Consider the following 20,046-nt stretch of genomic DNA (forward strand, 5'->3'; position numbering starts at 1 on the left):
TTAAGCACTTCACTGGACTGGAGCCTAATTCTAACCCTGTGAATTCACAATTTTTAAACAGTAGTTTCTGACATCCTAGACCCAGAAAGGGACAGTTCAGAGATGCATTAGATGAGCTTCCAGGACAATACCAATAGAAGTCAGCTTTCATGGAGGGACTGGTAGATTGCAATATGAATTCACAGCAACTAGTTTTTCCTTTTCTAAGAGAAGGGGAATCTTTAGCAATGCTTCCTATAGGAAATAAACCCAAGTCCCCATATTTAAGATTCTTGATTTATAAAACAATAGTGCAATTTTAGCTTTGCACCACAACCACTGTAAATATATACATAGAGAGGTCAAACAGTGAAGTAGTCAATCCACTAGAAACCATATAGGGGTATCAGTGCACTCAGTCATCAATGAGCATTAAGCATAACATAACTTAGCTCCCTCCAAGGCACAGAACTGGAAAGAAACCTCAGAAATGTGTTTAGGGTTTCCTGCTCAAATAAATAACTATGTTCACACACAATCATCTTTATAGAACAGCCCATCTACCAGTGCAGCTGACATGCCTGTTTGAGAGACCACAAAGGGGAGAGAGAGAAAATACTTCTGCAAAGGTTCCTCTCTAGAAGCCTGTGCCATTGACATCCAAGTCTGCTCCAGGTGAAGAAACAAAATCCTTCACACTATTAAACAAAAATGAAATTTAATTCTACAAATTTACAAGCCAAAAATTTTAAAAAATTAAAAAACAAACCAAAAAAAAAAAGTCCCAAGATTGTAAAGTTTTCCTTTGTGAATTTTTGTAACGATCCTTGGGCTTTTCAGAACGCTTCCAGTCCCCTGAATGGAACGCAGGAGTTATATTCCACACTCAGCAAGCGCCTTCTAACCAGTGACGACGTCTGGTGGTTTCTGTGAAAAGCATCGTGCCTTTCCAATATGAAGAACAGAACTGGCACACTCGGCTATCTACTCCCAGTAGTGACATGGTTGAAGTCAAAAGCGCTCGCTCTCTCTCTCTCAGTATCTCTCTTTTTTTTCCGTACCTCCTTGCACTAATTTTAGAACTTGAGGCTGAAGCCAGGGCCTGCTGCTGATGCTCCTTGATTTGTGGTAGTCAAGTGAAAGCCTGTGTCCTTCAGATCATCGTCACCCTGTGAAAAGTCAACATGCAATTCAGGTGTTTTGTTGTGTGCATTTGTGTAAGGATCACAGTGTAACACTACAGCAAGAGAAGAGCAACCAAAATAGTCACAAGAATGAGGGAAATGCAGTGTTCCATTTAACGCCCCCAAGCTGGGCTCTAGCTGAGTTTTTATTCATGGCCTTTAATCATTAGTACCCCAGGACTTTATTTCCAAAAAAGACCTCAACAGGTTTCCTTATTTTGTACCCCTATACTCGAGTGCCTGTTTTTGCAAACACTACCTGCTTGGCACCAGATCAGATCAAGTCTGGACACTCACCATTTGAGTTTTGCATGGTCATGCACACTTAGAAGCAACCTCCGCTAGTCTGTTCATAGATAATCAAAATCATCTTGGGTACAACAGATAAATCACACTGTCTAACGCATGCTGGATTGGGGAATAGAAACAAGGAAGTGGAAATGAATAGGGAAACCGAGGAATATAATGGATAGAACTTTGCAGGGAATCTAAATGACTACAGCTTCTCCTGAGTTGGCAAACAAGGAAGCAGAAAGTCCAGCAATGTTAAGACCCTCCCCACCCAAAAAGCTTTCTCCAATGATGTGTCTTTCCAGACTTCAGAGGAAACAAAGAAGCTTTCCTCTGCCTCCGACTGCCTCCCACCTGCCAGACTGGGGATTTCAGTTTTCATTTTAAGAAGAGACAGGTCTCAACATTGGAAGCCAGGTTTACTCCAAAAGGAAGAGCAAACTGAACTGTGCTTGAAGAGGGGTCTGCTCTCTCTCACATCTTACTGTCAAGATAGTGATTCTGCTGCCTATGTGATGGCAAACAGAAACCAGCAGACCAACATCTGCAAGGCCCTTATTCCTAAATGTACAGTAGAAACAGCGAGTGTCTAACACTCTTCAAGAACCTTGTACTTGCTACTAAATCTAATGATTCCTGGCCCAATTATGCTGATGCAATATAGTCTACCAGCCCTCCCAAAACTAGTAGTCGGAAACAAGAACGGAGTCTGAAAGCCTATACTAACTGATTTCGTACCGAGTCACAAAACCTACCAACTGACTATATCCAAGGCCTCCCTCTGGCGGTCGTGGGCTTGTACCACGTTTCACTCTTTGTTGTTCACTTTTTGCTGGCCATGTTGGAAACATGGCCGGTTCAATGGGGAGGGGAGTCTCTCGGAAATACTCGTGCTTCAAACCATCCTCGGCTGTGATTCTTTTTCCTGGATAGTAGGTCAAGAACCTGAAAATTGATCAAGGCAAAGGAATGTGATGGGAAAAAGCAGAAGAGGGTGAAAAAATTAGCTCAAAGGAAAAATCTAGTCAGATTTCTCATTTATAAAACTCCTTTTTTGTAACAAAGGATCATTTTAAAGTGTAAAGACTCTCTTATAAAATCAGCCAGCTAAGCCTCATTTTTCAGGAGCACTAGCATGCAGAGATATATGCCATCTCACTAATGGTGCTCCATAGCATTAAAAAAAAAAAAAAAAATTAATCAATCCCAGCTTTTTTTGAGACTAGTCAATTGAGTTGCAAAGCATCAGATACCTAAGAATGAATGAGTCCCCAGATACAGCTCCAAAAGGAGCCCAAACAGCTCAGCTGATGCAGTTTTACAGTGCTACTTCACTCTCAAGAAGAGATCAGGTCTCAGGCAATGCTGTGTAATGTGAATGACCAGACAAATTGAAGCCAGTTATTTAAAATATGTGACAGTATGAAGGACATGCATCTGCTCTAACAACTGAAACCCAGCTCTATTTGGCTTTTATCCTATAATCACGTTCTTTATAGAAACATGCTCGGAAAAGATTTGGAGAGCTTTGGAGATTCAGGCAGTCCTTGCTCAGCACTGCAGGGAGCTGGACCTGGACTCCATGCCAGTAAGTAGGGGGTGGGTGCGGGTGCTGGAGGAGGGGGGAGGGGACCATGGGGGGGCCCCACCAGGCCCCATCCCCTGCCTGCTCCCCCAAGTGTCCCCCAACCCCCACCCACTCTTCCAATCCCATCAATGGCTGCCCCACCTGGCCCCAGCATCCCAGCAATTTTTTTTTTTTTTTTTTTAAAGCCCCACACACACCAGTTGCTGCAGCAGCCTTTGGGACTTCTGGGGGCTCGTGGCAGAGCCCACCATGCAGTGTGGGGCAGCAGAGATCTCACCCCCCCCAGCAGGAACCAGCGAGTGCCAGGCTTTTTTTTCCCCCCAAGAGGGCCAGGACATTGGGACTGGGCGGGGCAGCCACTGACAGGGCTGAGAGAGTAGACGGGGGACGGGGCCTGTTTGATTAGGAGATTCAGCCAAATCAATTCGGGACAGTGATTCAAAAAAAAAAAAAAATCACCAAATCAATTCACTGTCCCCCGAACTGGCCGAATCTGAATCGAATACTAGCCACTTCGCACAGGCCTACAAGCAAGTAATGCCTAGCTGTAAATAATTCCACACGGCTTTCACAGCACATATTTGCTTTTCACAGTTCTGCTGGTAGCTTGTACTTACTTGTTCATGAGATCAAAGCCTTGGTCAGACAGCAGTGCCCCAAACCTCTTGCGTAAGTTGTTAAAGGGATACTCTGTGAATGTCATCTTTTTTACAGCTGGCAGCTCATTATACCCGGGCCAGATTTTTTCACTGGGGGTACCTAGTTCCTGGGAATAAAAATATAGAACAACCCACCTCCATAATGCACCTTTCTTGCTCATTCAGCATAACACAGATGCATGATGCATGCAAAATAAAAGCACAAACACATCAACCATATGCATTTGCTGAATTGCAGAAGCCAAAGAGGTTTAGTTGGGGTTTTAACAAATACTTCTCCTGCTCTTATTCCCCTTTCAGCCCCCTCTACAAAAATCATCAGTTACTCCCAAAGTATAGAGCGCATTACCTTGAACACTTTGTTAATCTGGTCAATTTCTGACTTTCCTGGAAACAGTGGTTTCTGAGTCAATAGTTCTCCAAATATACAGCCTACTGACCACATGTCTATTGCAGTGGAATACTCCTGAAAGGAAAAGGAGATATTTTACAGAGTGGTCTGTTTTCTAAAATAATCTATTCCAATAGTCAACCTCAATGAATGTTAATTAGCTAACTACTTAAAATGAAGCACATTGTGAAACTATTTCAATGCACTTTGCATGTATCAGTGTATGTTCTGCAGTAAAGGTTACTGCGGATGGTAAAAAAAGAGGATGTTCATCCACACTAATACCACAGCCTGAAAATGTAGCACTCACCAAAATACCTCCCAGTTCTCATTCACCTCATAAGAACACCACTAGTGTCACAATTAGCAAGGGGGGGGAAGAAGATCTAGCTGCTACCTCTCCTACACCAGCACCATGCTTTTTGGCTCCTTTGCCCCTGCGTAGTCTTGGATTAGGGTCAAACACCTGATGTCCACAACACAACCCTTCTCAGCATAACCTGCTTTTTCACTTGGAAGAGCCTCCCATAGTCCACAGATCCTGTTGGCTCAGGATCTGTGAAGGTCTGGGTCCTGAGCAAAGGTGCTCTCTTACTTCTGAAATTCTTGCATGTTTTCCCCAATCCACAATTTTCCAATGAGAATCCTAATCAGGAATGTACCCTAGTCTCTTCCAGGTTTACAACAGGGATCGGCAATGGACACTGCAACGGAAGTATTGTGAGTACTTTGCTGGGCAATCTGAAGCCTTGAAATACAGTATTTTCTTGTATCCTACACAAAGCTCTCTCCTGCAAACCAGCACCCCCCCTCCCAATTTTGGGTGCATGTCTTATGTAGGGAAGCTGATTTTTCTGCCCAGAATAAAAGCACCCCACTTTCTCATTCCAAAACCAACTATCTAGCAATGACAGTGGCATTTATTTTTGGGCAGCTGAGGGAGTCAATTGACTTAATGGCTCATTGTTCTTCATTCCACAGATGTTAGCAATCATCTCTCCTTTTTAATGGTCCTGATGTTCCAGTAACCAATTTGAATTTTTTTTTTTTTTTTTTTGTTGCTCGTCCCTCCTGGTCTCTCCTGCTATTTCACAGCCTCACCAAACTTTTAGCTCAGTCCTTGCTCTATGCAACTCTGGAACAATCCTCTTTCTTCATTCTGCCATCCCCAAAAGGTGCATATTTTATTTTAGGGTGCATTATACATGAGAAAATATGATATTATAGACAATTTCCAAAGCCCCACATCCAAAACCTGCAAGTTAGTTCCCTGTATGGCAGTGAAGATCACTACTAATATTTAACAGCAAGACCTTGGTGGTTCTCTCCTATTAAGATTCTGAAGGAGAAAAATTAAATCCACCTACCAACCTGCTCCCCCCCAGAGCCCTGAAAACTTTTTAGCTTCTGGAAAGCCACATGAAGAATTCTCTCCACTGAATTTGCAATGACATTATGGTTTTTCTGTCTCTACATGTAGTATGAAACATCATCCAAGCACACGCTGCATCTGTTTTAAAATAAACAAAGACAAGGAGGGCAGCACTAAAAATTAGCTTCTTTAGTTCACCGAAGGACAAGATGAGGCATACCTTGGCTCCAAGTAATAACTCGGGTGCCCGGTACCATAGTGTCACAACTACAGGTGTGTAAGGCTTCAGAGGGGATCCATACTCTCGAGCCAATCCAAAATCCCCAACCTGGATAAAGATAAATTACACATGTGACTAATAACTCCTATAATCTAGTGCCAGTGTGCACTCTGCAGCCATTATCCCCAAAGCTCACACGCTGAAAAATAGCTATAACAAGAAGCACACAAAATGGAGAACTGATTTATGATGACCTTGCAAAACTTTGGTTGCTTGCTGTCTGAAGGGAGGGATTTTTGACTGGTAAGCCAAATATTATCTGTTCTTATATTGTGATCATTAAATAGTCAACTCTCCCTGAGCCAAAAATTTCCTGGGTTTTTACCCCCTGCCATGCAGAGAGTGACTAAATGCGACCATGTAAGCGTTAGCAAAGTTTGGGACAGTGTAAAGAGTCCATCCATACTGAATGGAACAGAAGGTTTTCTTCCATGTTACAGCTGCTCTCTCGAAGACAGGAGTGCGACATACTATCCAAATATCACTGACATTAATGCAGCAAAAGACCAAAGTACACAGCGCCTTTTCAGAGGAAAAAAGCTATAAAATTCACTCTATATATTCTTACTTTTAAAATGCCTGAATGACTGAGCAGTAGATTGGAGGTTTTCAAGTCTCGATGAAGTATCCAGTTATCATGAAGATGCTTCACTCCACGCAATAACTGAATCATCAAGGTTTTCACTTCACCTGGAAGGACAAAACAGGGAGCCCAGTGGCAAAAGATAGGATCCACTACTAACATTCTTTTTATTAAAAAAAAGCTGCATATAAAACACACACAGATAATTGCAGTTTGTATTTAACTAATAAAGAAAGAACCACCAGGGTTTAGTGAACACAACCCCAAGCCTTTTATTAGAACGGGCCAAATTCTGACTCCAATGAAAACACGCAGAACAAGACACCAGATTTGGTTCTGGTGTTTTAACACAAGGCTGTGAAATACATTTATTTAGCCAAAATGTTTAGCAAAAGCCATGCAGAAGAAGCATTTCTCATGATGCATGGATGATTGCCATATAAATCTGATTATACCAATGCAAGACTAAGAAATAGCTTGTCACATGAACAGAACTGTTTTGCAAACCCATCTGAGGAAGCTCACACAGCATCACATTCCGACAGGAGGAAGGTAGTGCTGTCCAGGCACAACCTGTTAAATCCCCTAATTTTTCATTTATTCAGGGAATCATCTTATTATATCAAATCAAAAAAAGAATGTCCTGGAATGCCTACTGCCTGGCTCTCCATAAGACGACTAATTTTGAAAGTGTAAAGAAGAATATCAGTCAGCTGAACTTCCAATGAGTCAATCAAGGGAAGTTCCCTGGTGATCTAACCACCACAGAGCAGGTTGAAGGCAACCGGGAGCTAGAGTCGGAGCCCCACACACTGGGGCAGAAGCCACCTAGCTGAAGCTTCATCCCCGGTCGGAATGGCACAGCCGAGGCAGAAGCAAGAGCAGGAGCAGGAGCTGCAGCTGGAGGTGAGGGGAGCAGAACAGCCCTGCTGGCCCAGGTCCCAGCCAGTGCATGCAGCTTCTAGTGGGGCTGTTCCTGGTACAGCTGTAGCCAGCTGGGTGCTGCTCTGTTCCCCTTGCCTCCAGCAGCAGCTCCTCCTCCTGCTCCTGTCCCTGCTGCACCACTTCAGGCAGTCTGGAGGGAAGGGAGGAAGCTTCAGCTAGATGGCTCCCACTGGAAATGAAGGAAGCAGAGCAGCACTGGGAACAGCCGCACCAGAAGATGCGCACGCTGATCTGGGCCTGGGCTGTCAGGTACAAGCGGGAGTGTGGCATGGGCTGCCCTGGAGGGAGCAAGTGGGGCTCAGCCCCATGTGGAGCACTGCGGGGGCAGCTGTGGGCCAGATCCAGTCAGTCAGTTAGTGGGCTGTATTTTCCCCATCCCTGCATTATATTCTTAGATTTTACAACAGTGATAATTGATATAAAAATCTAAATGGAGAGGTTCAATAAATACAAAAATGAAAGTCCTTCTTGTGAAGAAGGCCCAGAAAGATCAAGCTTAAATGGTACCTGGTACACACGAGGCTATTAGGATGCCACTGCAGATATTAGCTACTGATGCACTAAAGCATTAGGCTCAGAGACATTGCTATTAATGCACTAGCAAGTCACAGGAGGCTAGGAAATCCATTACCTGGTAAAAATGGCTGTTTCATGGTTTCCATCAGACTCTTGAGGTCATGCTCTACATAGTTCATTACAATATAGATTTTATCCATATTGCTGCCCACAACAATTTCCTAAAAACCGAAACAAAAAGAATCAGAAGTTTAGGAAGCAAAGTAATGGCTTTTGGCAATGCATTAACAAGTAAATAAAAGGCATATTTAAAGAAAAATATCACATAAGATTTATGATACAAGCACTCAAGACAATTCCTTACAGAGTAAAAAGTCCTTAGTTGGAAAAAAAGAAACAAAAACCCCAAAACTCTGGTAAAGAATAGCTGTCTGGTTTTGCAAATGTTACCAGCAGCATATAGAAAAAAAAAACATTACGAGGCAAAGATTGCATTTCAACTGAATCATTATAGGGCACCTTAAGCATCAAAGAATAATACTTCAAGAATAAAAATAATGCTAAAATAAAGGTTTTAGAGGCCTTACTCTGACAGTGACAATATTTGGATGCTGAGCTTTCAGAATGGTGTTGATTTCTCTTAGCGAAGTAATGGGAAAGCCTTCTTTTTCCTTTTCCATTTTCAGCCGCTTCAGAGCCACAATTTCATCTACAAGGAAAAACAGAATTAGCTTAACAAGTATTTTATTATCCATTTCGTTTCGATTCTACAGTTAAGACAGGACTCTCCACTGTAGTCACAGTTTTCAATTATATCAATGCAAGCCATTACACATGTTTTAAATATTATGCAGTTGGGATTAGACTGACATAAGCATAGTAAAACGATTTGTTAAATTCACAGACAAGAATAAAATCCAAAGAAATTTCTCTCTCACATTAAATTCTAAGACTGTTGATTAATGCTTTTAAAATACTGCAATAAATCCCAATGGGAAGATTAAACAAAAATTGGTATTGTGCTTTGTGACTTGCCTCAAGAAACAAAATACTGACCAATATCTTTGCTAGAAGATAGCCTGGCTGAAGGGGAAAATGCAATGAATTTAATTCACCGCTATGCAAAGTCCTGTCACAAGGCTTATATGCTGCTTAAAGCTTCAAAATTGGAATATTTGTACTGTAATATTCATAGTGCTTTGGGGGCCCATTACAGAAGCATAATAAAAAGACAGCCCCTCCGCCAGAGAATGCAGCATGTAAATATAGGGCTTAAGTGAGCAATGGGCCTTGTACTGGCTTGTGCAAATCAATTAATTGTGTACAAAGGCAAAAGTCATTTAAAATGTGAACCATTAGACCTTATAATGCTCCTGTTTACTATACATCAATTACAGCTATTCAAGGTCCCCTGAGTCCACTGTGGCATGGCTGTATCAAAACCAGGCACAGATGAGAGAACAGCCAGTCTATTGCAGCTCTTGCTGTTCCAGAGCACAGCATTAATTAGGCTAGAGGGAAAGTGGTCCCAGTAGCGTAATAGCACAAAGAATGACTGTAAGGAGACCATGGCTCCACCCTGGCCCTTCCATACCCTACAGCATTGCAAATGCTTTAAAAAAAGGGAAGGTTCCTACAAGGTTGGTACTACCCCAAAACGGGAGATGGAGGAGCTGAGAATTTCAATGACAAAGCTGGGAATAACCAGAATTCCTGTCCCCCAGTTGCCTACTCTAAATATCGCAGCACGCTTCCTCTGACACAACCGCCCTTGTTCTGCCTAGTGCAACAGAGCTCAGAGAATGAGAAGCCGTTTTCACCATCTGTCAGTTGGGTTTGAAATGCTGTGTATTTTTTTAATTCATAAAGCTGCATTTCCTGCTGGAAACAGCCTGCTTGCAGGAAAGCGATGCATCATTTTTGACAGCAGCAATGAGGAGAATCAATATCAGAGGTGATAAACATTCAGCATCCAGCTGTTTATAGACTGCAGGGGAGAAGTGATCCAGCTGATTCATCACATACTCTGTCAAAACATTCGACTAAGTCCCGCTTCCACTCGATAAGCCACTTCAAACTAGGAGGATGCAAATTACTTCCCATTTGACTCCTTCACTACTGGTAACAAATAATCACTTTTCTCCAAAATAGATGTCACCAGAAGTTAAAATACCGGATTTACTTTTTTTTTTTTTTTTTTATAGATATGGATATAAATGGTTTGTAAGTTTTCAAATACACAACAGCTGCTGTGGGAAGCATTTTTCAGCATGCGGGTTTTTGAACCACTGGGAAAACGAAGTCCAGTTTTGTTTGCACAGGAATGACAGGTGAACTGCAAAGCAAACAGTAAGTGAACTAAACATCTATTTTTCTACAGAACCTGTCCACAGCTTATATTAAAGACTAAATCACCCTCCAAATTTGCAGTGACACCTCCTGGTAGATCTACAACTAATCAATTGCAGGATCCCCCAGCTATCTTCACTCGATTTTAATTTCTAGCTGAGAGAAACTAGACTGTCTTGCTAATGTCTACATACATGACTGAACCCAACACAAGACGCTGCCTTTAAGCAAGTATCTTGGAAAATACACACCATGCTGAGGGGCAAATGGATTGTTCATGAAAAACAGCAACAATAAATAACAGTATTTTAGACGTATTTTCTGTTCTTATAAACGAGGATTTTGGAAAGCGATTCACCTGTACTGCATAGCTCTCAACTGGTAAACATCGTCAAAGCATTTGATTATCATAGAGCATTTATTTATACCCTTCTCCCTGATCCTCAAATCAGTAAGCTTGATGCAACAGGGAAAAGTTGACGTTGTGGCACAAAAACACTCAGGGCTGAGCACCAAGAAATCTGAGTCATGTTGCCAGCTCTGCCAGACTTCCCATTACATTCCTTATCAAATTACAGGAGGCTTCATTCTCTCAGGTCTGTACAGCAACGGAGTGGAAGATGCTACAGAAATGCAAAGCATTGCTGCGGTAAATCTAAACTTTAACCTTAATCTTATACATGCATGAAACAAGAGAATTATTCGTTATAGGAAACTAGTGAGCAGTTCCCTCATTGGAACTTTGTGATAAAGGGATTATCAGATCTCAGAATAACTAACTGGTCAACGTCACTAAAATCAAGAGCCCTGAGTGTGATATCCCAATTTTAGATTCCCTATGGTTTAAAAACTTCCAGCCATGGGCAACTGTTCTGTGTACATCACCCACTCCACAAACACCACTAGATCACATTATCTATATCACTGCCAACGTTAAAGTGTCCATTGTACTACTGTAATTTCACATTAATGCACAAAATTAACATCCTTTTAAGAAGTTTTCCAGAAAGATTTCAGCCCCCTCAGTACCTGGTAGGAAAAAAAAAAAAAACCAACAGGATTGTTTTGGGTACAAAAAAAATTGTAGAATAATTTGTAGTTTTAAGCAAAGCCATCTGTTTTTCAAATTATAGGTCCCCAAAACATACCTAGCCCCATAATCAAGAAGAGCTGTAGCCTCAGACAGGTAAGGACTTAAACTCTGCTTATGGTAGATAACATTTTACCCCTTTAATGCTTATACTAAGTGTTGTGAAAACACTAACTAGCTTGCACTTTCTGAAACACCATTTTATTACTGTTATAAACTGGCACAGCTGCACTTATACCAACCAGTTTTTTTGTCTTTTGCTCTGTACACCACACCATATGTTCCCTCTTCAATCCTGTTCAAACACTGAAATTCCTCCACACTACGACATCCCTGGGAAAACAGACAGATTAACAGCAATTTACTACTCTAAGATTGGCTTTTTTTTTTTCCAGACACAGAACATGGTACAGTGCACATCATGGTTACAGTTATCCTAGAAAAATCTAAAATACAGTTATATCCAGAAAAACTATATTGTATTCCAAAGCACATTTGCTCAATAACCCAAGACATGTCTATTCAGGAACAAAGCTACAGGGGAATAGGTTACCTACTTCGCCTCAATTATTCTTGAGCCTCATTCATTTCTATAGATGAAAAGAAGTTTTCCATCTTAGTAGCACAGGAACTGGCTCAGCACCTTAAGTCAATAACTCTCCTGTACACCACTAGGCAGAATACATATCCCCTGAACATAAGCCACCAACAGCTAAGAGGTAGGATTACACAGGTCATGACTGTCTAGTTGCTGCCTCAGGTTAATATGACAATGGCAGACTCTACATAAACTGAACACTTTGCTTCCTTGCGTAGGTATGTCAGCACAACTCACTGTATTCCTTTTTTAATTAAAATGTGTATATATAATACGCATGAACAAGTACACATTTTAAAATTCTTAAAGCGACTATTTGATTGATGGAATACACCTCAGACACTGAAGGTGTCACATAACCACAATATACTTCTGGCTTTACCTTGGTGTGGTTTATGCTTATAGCATAAGCGACTGAGAGGGTATGAAGTCATATTTTACATCCCAGATACTAGCAGCACTTGTTTGCCATCAGTGACACTGGCCAATTTAATCCCATCAGCCCAAGACATTCAGGAACAGCTGCAAATTGACCCTCTACCTGGAGTGCAGGAAGGTACTTGGGCAACTCTTGCTTTAGCTCAATGGGAGATGAGGCTGGAGAATCTGGGACATAATCTCCCTCTGTCATGGCATTGGAATGTGGAGTGCCCTCTCCAACTTCCTCCTCTTCTCCTTCGCTCCCTGCTGAATCTCGGTCAAACCTCGACTCTGTAACTTTAAAAGTTAGAATCAGTTGTGGAAACCAACAGCTGCTGACATGGCAATTTGTAGCAATGGCAAAACTCCACTGTCAACCCTGTGTACACACATTCAAAGAATCTGGAAGAATTCTCCCAAGTTTTTCTCCTGGTAGTAACACTTAACCAGAGCAGTGCGTACAGACATTCAAATGCTGATGTCCTGAAGAGCAGAGAGGTTGCAGTGATGACACTGTGCAGCCAGGGCTGGACACACATCTTGGTGTGCTCCATAAGCTCCCTCAGTCTGCCTGAAGACAGATGGCAGCAGCACACAGGGCAGCCCGACTGGCTGACCCAGACTGTGTTGTCCTGTAGCACAATGTGAGGCTTGTGAAGGGGACATGTTCTGCTCCCTGATGAAGCTGCAGAGTCCAGCAAGCAACACGCGATCGCTGTTTTCCCTACTGCTAGCTGTCAAGCTGCTGCCTTCAGGGGAGGCGGGGCGGGGGAGGGGGGAAATATCCTTAAGGACTATGTTCTCTTCTGAGAGAAGCTGCCCAGCATGAACAGACATTCACTCTTCCAAGACAAACTCTCCTGAGAGTGATTTAACCTTGGCTGTTCCCAGGCTCTCTTGTGCAGTTGCCATTTTTACTCTGGGAGAAAAAGCCTGAATATTTGTACACTTGTGATTTCTCCTGTAAGAAAAGCAACTCTCCCTAGAGAAACTGAATATCTATATGAGGTCTATATAATTAAAAGCCAGAGTCTTTTAATGCACACCATACTATTTCATGTAAGCTTTGAACCAGGCCTCCAAAATGATTATCTCCTTCCCCACAGAATTTACACACACACACACACACACACACACACTTATTCATACCATGCTGGCTAGAACATCAAGTCATTTTGTGTTCCAAGTAGTGCATTAAAATTAATTGATCATGAAACAGAAGAGAAAGAAAATAATTGCTGCAGCCAAAATCCAGGTTTGCATCGTACCAACTGGAATGTGGTTTCCATTTTCCCTTTCTTCCTCTTCGCTCATTTCTTCTTCGCTCACCTCTTCTGCAAAACAGAACAACGCACAACGAAATAAGCATCGTTTTGGCTTAGAGGTGCTGAATCTTGCAAGCTGGCAAGGCCGCTTCTAACAAGTTTTAGATCCTGTTCCACATGATCTGTTAATAATCCACCACCTTTATTTCATTTGGAAAATAGCATCTTTACACAGAAGCACCATACTGAAGAGGCTTAAACTCAAGACAAGAGAGGGAAGACATATCCTCAGCTGCTATTTCTGTTCTTGTACATCAATTTTACATTATGCATTTATAACATGATTTTAAAATAATATTAGGATCATTCTTAACTTGATGGTTGGGAAAAGCATGGGGCACAGATTTTATGCACAATATTCATGCCCTGAAATTGAGAAATTTTGGAAACAAAACACACGAGAAAATGAAAATATGATGGAATGCTTTACAGGTTTATTTACAGGGAAAGAAAACAATGCCTTAACACAAAGAATTTATAGCTCTGTTATTAGCTGCAGTCAGATACATTATACCACTAGAAGGAAGAAAGGTCCTCCAGTGATATCATTTAAGCTTAACAAAATTTGGATATTACTGGTGGCAAGAACCAAATTAATCGAGTTTGGAAACTTCTTAAAAACTTTGGTGGTTACCTGTCATTGTTCTCAAAGAAAAATATCCAGCAGTCAGGCCCAGGCTGTTGTGATCAATTTTTGTTTACTAATTAATGACAAACAGAGCAATTATTAACCTTTTTGTGATTTATGTTTTTAGCATTAGCTCCAATTGCTATTTTTATTGATTTAAAAATTAAAACCTAACAAAATTTAAAATCAGAAAAACTAGAGCTGGTGAAAGTGTCTGGAGTCCATTTCCCAACTAGTGCAGAATTTTCCCTTCTAATATTTTCTACTTCCCCAATTTTAAGCTAGCATTTGAAAAATGAGGCTTCAACCAAAACCTCTCCCCAAAACGATCCATTGAGGATTGTTAGGTTTAGGACTTGGATCGCCCCCATGCATAAGGACTAGCATATTGCTTTGCACAGAATATCCAACCCCCGCAGCTGTTCTGATCTTTTAGTTATCACTGTACTATAGACCAAGAGAAGAGGAATGTGGTCCAAGTAAAGCAACATACAGCCATAAGCACAAAGGGCCTGGATCAGGATTTCTGAGGGGATCTGCTACTCTCTTACCAGCTGACTGTTCAGACACTTCCTCAGAATTGCTTCCAGTCTCCTCCTCCTCCTCTTCCTCTTCTCCTTCCTCTTCTGATTCTTCACTAGTGGACTCCTCTTCCTCCTCTTCTGAATCAGATGCAGATTCTTTCAGGGGACAAGTAGAGGACATGTAAGTAACAAGGTGCGCTCTCAAATGTTCATCTTATACACACGATTATGGTCTAGAATGAATTCTGCCCATTTCCATGCAAATAGCACCTGATGAAGACTCTGCTGAGCTTGTTTTTCTCTCGCTCTCACTGATGTCTTGCAGATCTGACAGGAGGTCTCTTTCTTCTGGTTTCTCCTCTTTTACTGTGAAAGACACAGAGTCATTACTGGAGCATAGGATTTTTTTGCTTCTCCTCTTCCCTCACTCCTTCCATCCATCACAGTCAGAAGATTACAACACCAAGTTCATTTTCACGGTGTGTAACGTAATGAATTGCAGTGATTCTGGATCAACCTAGAAAAGGCTTGGAATGTAGTGTCATTTTTAAAGAAGTGAGCTAAAACATTCATAAGCCCCATTCAACAAATTGAGGGAAAGGCAAGTTGCCAGTGAAGCCTAAGAATAAAGAACTATTTACATGCAATCTTGCAGAGACATCCTCCTAATAGCAGTATCCATCATGGGTCATCTCATTAGAGATGAGACTATTTCTGACTATTCATATATTATAGAATTGACTGGTCACACCCAAAGTTTGCAGGGACTTTCATCAGTCTCCTGCTGGAGTTTCAGCTGGTTCAGCTATGCAAATTCATTTGGACCATGAACATTCACTGTTAAAGAAATTGATTTAATTGCTCTACATAAGCCATAAATATTTTTAAAGCTAAAAAGTGAACTACTTTCCCCATTACTGAGCCTCTCTCATTACAGTACAAGGCCAAAGAGTCAAGTAGAACCACTACCTGGCTTCCTGCCATCTCCTTGCTCAAGCTTGTCTCTCTGCTGTCGTAGTGGGCTGCGACTCCAAGGTCTCATTTTTATTTTATCTCCATATTCTTCCCTCACTGTTCTATGGTGGGCAGAAACTATTAGAAACAACACAACAAATCAAAGGCATTACATTTCTGTTGCTAATCCCAAACCTTGTCCTCTATCAGGACAGCCTGCTCTGCATACCAATTTTCTCCCCTGGAAAAAAAAAAACAAATAAAAAAAATACCTACCAGTGCCCCTAAAAAGAAGAGATTGTGTTGCTACCTTGAGAAGCAGTGATGTCTAGCTGTGCCATTCAGAAATGAAATGTGGCAACAAAAGGGCAGAACATATTCTGGGCTGTGTACAGAGGCCCCCCACCTGTCTCTGACACTTTAAGACAAACATCTGCAATAGCACATACGTTTCCAGGCACTCGTTACCAGAATGAAGCACACAAAGTGGACAAGGTGCAGAAACCCCTTCCCCACAAACAAAAGTGCAGAAAGAAGCAATTTGCACAAACACCAAATACATTATAATTTGAGAAGTCATAGGAGAAAATGAATGACTCAGTGAGTGAGCTGTGTAAACATCCAGGATGAAGGGGATTATAGCACCTTCAAAGGTAGAATGCGGCAAAGCTAAGTGGGGCTACATTTGTAAACAGAGACTAACAGTCTGAACGGTAAAGGACAGGCAAAGGACAGGACATTCATTGAATACTGATCAAGGGCCTGATTCATAACTAATAGCTCTGAGAGCCATGGTAGTGAAGAGGTCATGCAAGCCTGAAAGCATTGCTCTCTCTCACATAGGATTTTGTGGCCTTGTTCGTGACCGACGCAGGAGCCATATTTTTAGAACCCCCTGGCAAGAGCATCTAACAGATGCTTATTCTCTCCAGCTGCCACAGCTGTTCCATTAGATAGCAAGCCACTAGACTGTTTACACTGAAGCAGGTACCTTCTCTTCTGGCTTCCCGGTCCTTGCGCCTTTCTTCGGCTCGCCTTTCCCGCTCTTTTTGCTCCCTCTGCTCTTTTTGCTGCTCTCTGATTTTCCTTTCCCGTTCCCGCTCAAGTTGCTCCAGACGATCCCTAGAAACATTACTTAGCCTTTATTATGTTATCAATCATTATAAACCAAAACTTCCAGATTTTGCTTTTCTTATTCTGAACTCCTTGCTCCTGTTGCAGTAATAGACTGTTAAGAGCTAATTTGATTTCAGAACCACCTAGCAACAAAATTATCGACACCACTGTGTACTTGCCAATAGCATAAACAGCCCTTTACAAAGGTAGACAGTAACTGTTAAAAACAGATTTGTTCTCTTCTGCCTCCACTTTGCCTAACCAGACAGATTGAGAGGACCATCTGCATGAAGCTTTTCATGCCATAGGAAGTTAAAAATAACATTAAACATTTCAACTTGTTGAGCTTGCTTAACAATTTCCTCCACAGTCCCCCATCCATTCTGTATTATGGACAAGCAGCTAGGCACAGCCTTGCATTAGAAATTATCAGTTGCAACAAAGTCCGTTATAAATGTAGTTAAATGCTGTTAAGAACACAGAAAAGCAACAACTGAGGCTACAGATAGATGCCACATTTGGAACCATCTTCTCCCAGGACAAAGTGTGATTATTCAGACATCCATGTTCACTGTCCCAGGACAAACCCTAAAAAGGTTTACAGGATAAGAAGCACTAACAGTTTGCCCCAAAGTACATCTGAACAGTTGGCCCAGGACTGCATTATTGAATCAATGGCAGCTAAGCGGTAGTGCATTCAGCTGCTCACTAAACCCCGATTGAAAAGGTAAATGTATATAAACACAAATCCTGGGATTTCCTGTTCTGAGATGAACACAGGCACAATTTGTCTTAGGACAAATACGATGTCTGTTTCTAGCCTCACTAGATGGACTAGATTTTGTTTTGAATGGGGAAGGTAATTAAGGGCTCTGGTTTTACCTCTCTCTTCTGGAATGCTCCCTAGCCAATTCTCTCCTTTTCTGTCTTTCCCACTCCCGGCGAGCCTTATCCTGCTCTTCTCGATGTCTCTTCCTACGTTCATGTTCACGGTCCTTTTCTTTCATTCTGGCATGCTTCCCTAGTGAAGATAATTAGCAGTATTAGGTAGTTATTGCACAAAATATATTTCACATGCCTATTCTTAAAAGGCAAAGAAATAAGAGCAGAGGCAGGAAAAATGTGTCAACATGCGTTGTGTCCCTGTCTTGCTATGTGTTGGTAAAATCCTGACCTGAATTTGTATCATAAGCATAATGAAAACTTATGAAACCCAGCCAGTATATTAACATTAACAATAAGTGTTTTCCGATGATGGAAAAAGCAAAATTATTGTATGTTAACAATCAGCAAAAGCATGCCGAGGTCTCTACAGAAAGGTATGATGACCACATGCTCAATTCTGTGCTGACTAGAGTCAGTGGAAATTTCAACACAGACTTCAGAGACAGAACTGGACTCTAAACCCCTGTCCTAGAATAGTTTCTCAGAAACACAAACAAACCCCTTAAGTGAATTAAAAAACAACCCCAGTAGCGAAGGAATCTGATCTATATAAAGTTATTGGGAAAAAATTATCAACCAATAATTATACACATTTTTTGCCCCAAGTTGTATATCTTCAGGCACTTGCTACTAAGAGCCCAGATCTGTTCGACTCAGAAAGCTACTATAACAGAAGTTAAACAGCAATGACAATTCCACCTTCTGCTGAATGGCTCCGATGTCTCCGTTTCTCTTTCCTCTTCTCATCCTTCCTGTGATGGGTTTTTTCCTTCCGTGACATTTGCTGTGGTGGTTTTATCGCTAAGGAATCATCCTCCTCTCCTCTAAAATATAAAGAAGAGTAAAACACAAGAAAGTGATTTCTACGTATGAATTTTTGTCTCCCTTGTGAGAAGGAACATATTTTCCATTTTACTTAGCTCACAACGTTAATGTATCATCTGAACACTTGGAGCACGCTGCAACAATTCACAAAGCCTCACAATCTCTTGTAAGGTATGGCACTTTCAGAGATTAAGTGAACAGAAAGTGAGCCAACCTCAGTCACTCCAAGTCCATCTCGTTAACCCAAAAGGTGCAGCGTATTTGACTTTCTTGCTTGCAAGGCAATGTTTGCATCCTGAAACATCACCTCCCTGTACTCTTACCGATCTTCCATTGAATCTTCTCTCCTGTAGGGTGAATTCCTGATTGTAATCTCCATGCGGTGCTCTCTCAGCTCCCCCTCTTCCAGGGAGTCCCGCTTTGAATCCCGGTCATCAGACTATGGGAGGGGGAGAAGAGCAAGGGAAGGGTAAATACAAACTGCAGTCAGCTTCTCACAGCTATCTTCGTTTTTTCTTTTTAAATCATTTGCTTAACTTCTCCTGTTCATCTCCCTCTGCCCTTATTCTACCACAACTCAAACTCCTAATGAATTATGTTGATTTCTTAGACAGACCTTTCCACAGCTCTGAAGCAGGGATAAAGATCTGGGGCTGCTCCCCATTACATTTTAACAAAGCACAGCATTGTGTTAACACGCAAGAGACCGAGCTAGACAGGGAAGCTCACAGGAACGTCACCGACGGGGCTAAGAAGAAACTTTGTTCTATGAGAAAAACGAGGGGAAAGATTAAACCTCACTGTAATTAGAACAACGTTATGGAGACGGATTACATTTTTCATGCGTTTTATCTCTGCCTTCTCTTCTTGCTCCTTCCTTCGTTTCTTTTCTTGAAGAATTTCATCTAAAGTTTTCACTTTCCAAGAATCCTTTTCATCACCCATTTGAGTCAGGAAACCTGAAACAAAACACCCCGTTAGTGGAGTCGGCCGGTCAGACATCCTCGAAATGCACGCGGTACTGCGGACTACAACGCAATTCAGGCAAGCTCTAAATCAACCTTCGAAACGCAATTAAAAGTAACGACGCGCGACGGGCACCCGCCGACAGAAATGGGAAATCCACCGAGACCGATTCTAGCTGAACTCAAACAAACCCGGTTTCAGCCACGGACGCCAAGTCAGTGCCGGTTTAAAAGACAACGGCAGCAATGCCGGCGCGCCTCCACAACCGAAGCCTCCCGGAGGATGCGAGAGCACCCGCAGGTGCTAAGCGTAAGCCGGGGGGCGTCTCCATCGCTCGGGGTCAGTCCCCAGCATGGCTCCCGCTGCACCTCCCGCCCGGCGCCGGCTGGAGCAGGGAGTGGGGCCCACGGCAGGGGTGGGGGGGCAAGGCTCAGCTGACAGCCCCTTCACCCCGCCGCGGGGCCGAGCGTCGCGCCCTTGGGCGGACACAGGCGCCGCGCAACACGTGTCCGCGCCCG

General features: G+C 42.2%; 1 protein-coding gene across 3 annotated transcripts; it reads right to left on the reverse strand.

The window, feature by feature from the left end:
- Positions 1–680: 680 nt before the first annotated feature.
- CDK11A (cyclin dependent kinase 11A) lies at positions 681–20,019 on the reverse strand. Of its 3 annotated transcripts, none has more exons than XM_014523207.2 (20): positions 19,720–20,018; positions 19,397–19,521; positions 18,886–19,001; positions 18,437–18,561; positions 17,675–17,813; positions 16,668–16,798; positions 15,692–15,814; positions 14,993–15,088; positions 14,750–14,878; positions 13,514–13,579; positions 12,367–12,542; positions 11,470–11,560; positions 8,376–8,497; positions 7,904–8,009; positions 6,313–6,434; positions 5,685–5,792; positions 4,051–4,167; positions 3,660–3,808; positions 2,210–2,399; positions 681–1,148 (listed from the first exon to the last, which is right to left on the reverse strand). In XM_014523207.2, the coding sequence occupies exons 2-20, from the start codon at positions 19,505–19,507 to the stop codon at positions 1,056–1,058; spliced, it is 2,310 nt and encodes a 769-aa protein (XP_014378693.1). In that variant the 5' UTR covers positions 19,508–19,521; positions 19,720–20,018; the 3' UTR covers positions 681–1,055. The 3 variants fall into 3 exon arrangements, with proteins under 3 accessions (XP_014378693.1, XP_025067324.1, XP_025067331.1); XM_025211539.1 differs by having other exon boundaries at positions 12,367–12,536; positions 19,720–20,017; XM_025211546.1 differs by lacking the exon at positions 15,692–15,814 and having other exon boundaries at positions 19,720–20,019.
- Between the last annotated feature and the right edge of the window lie 27 nt (positions 20,020–20,046).

This window comes from Alligator sinensis, unplaced genomic scaffold (assembly GCF_000455745.1).
Source record: "Alligator sinensis unplaced genomic scaffold, ASM45574v1 scaffold366_1, whole genome shotgun sequence".
Taxonomy (NCBI): domain Eukaryota; kingdom Metazoa; phylum Chordata; order Crocodylia; family Alligatoridae; genus Alligator; species Alligator sinensis.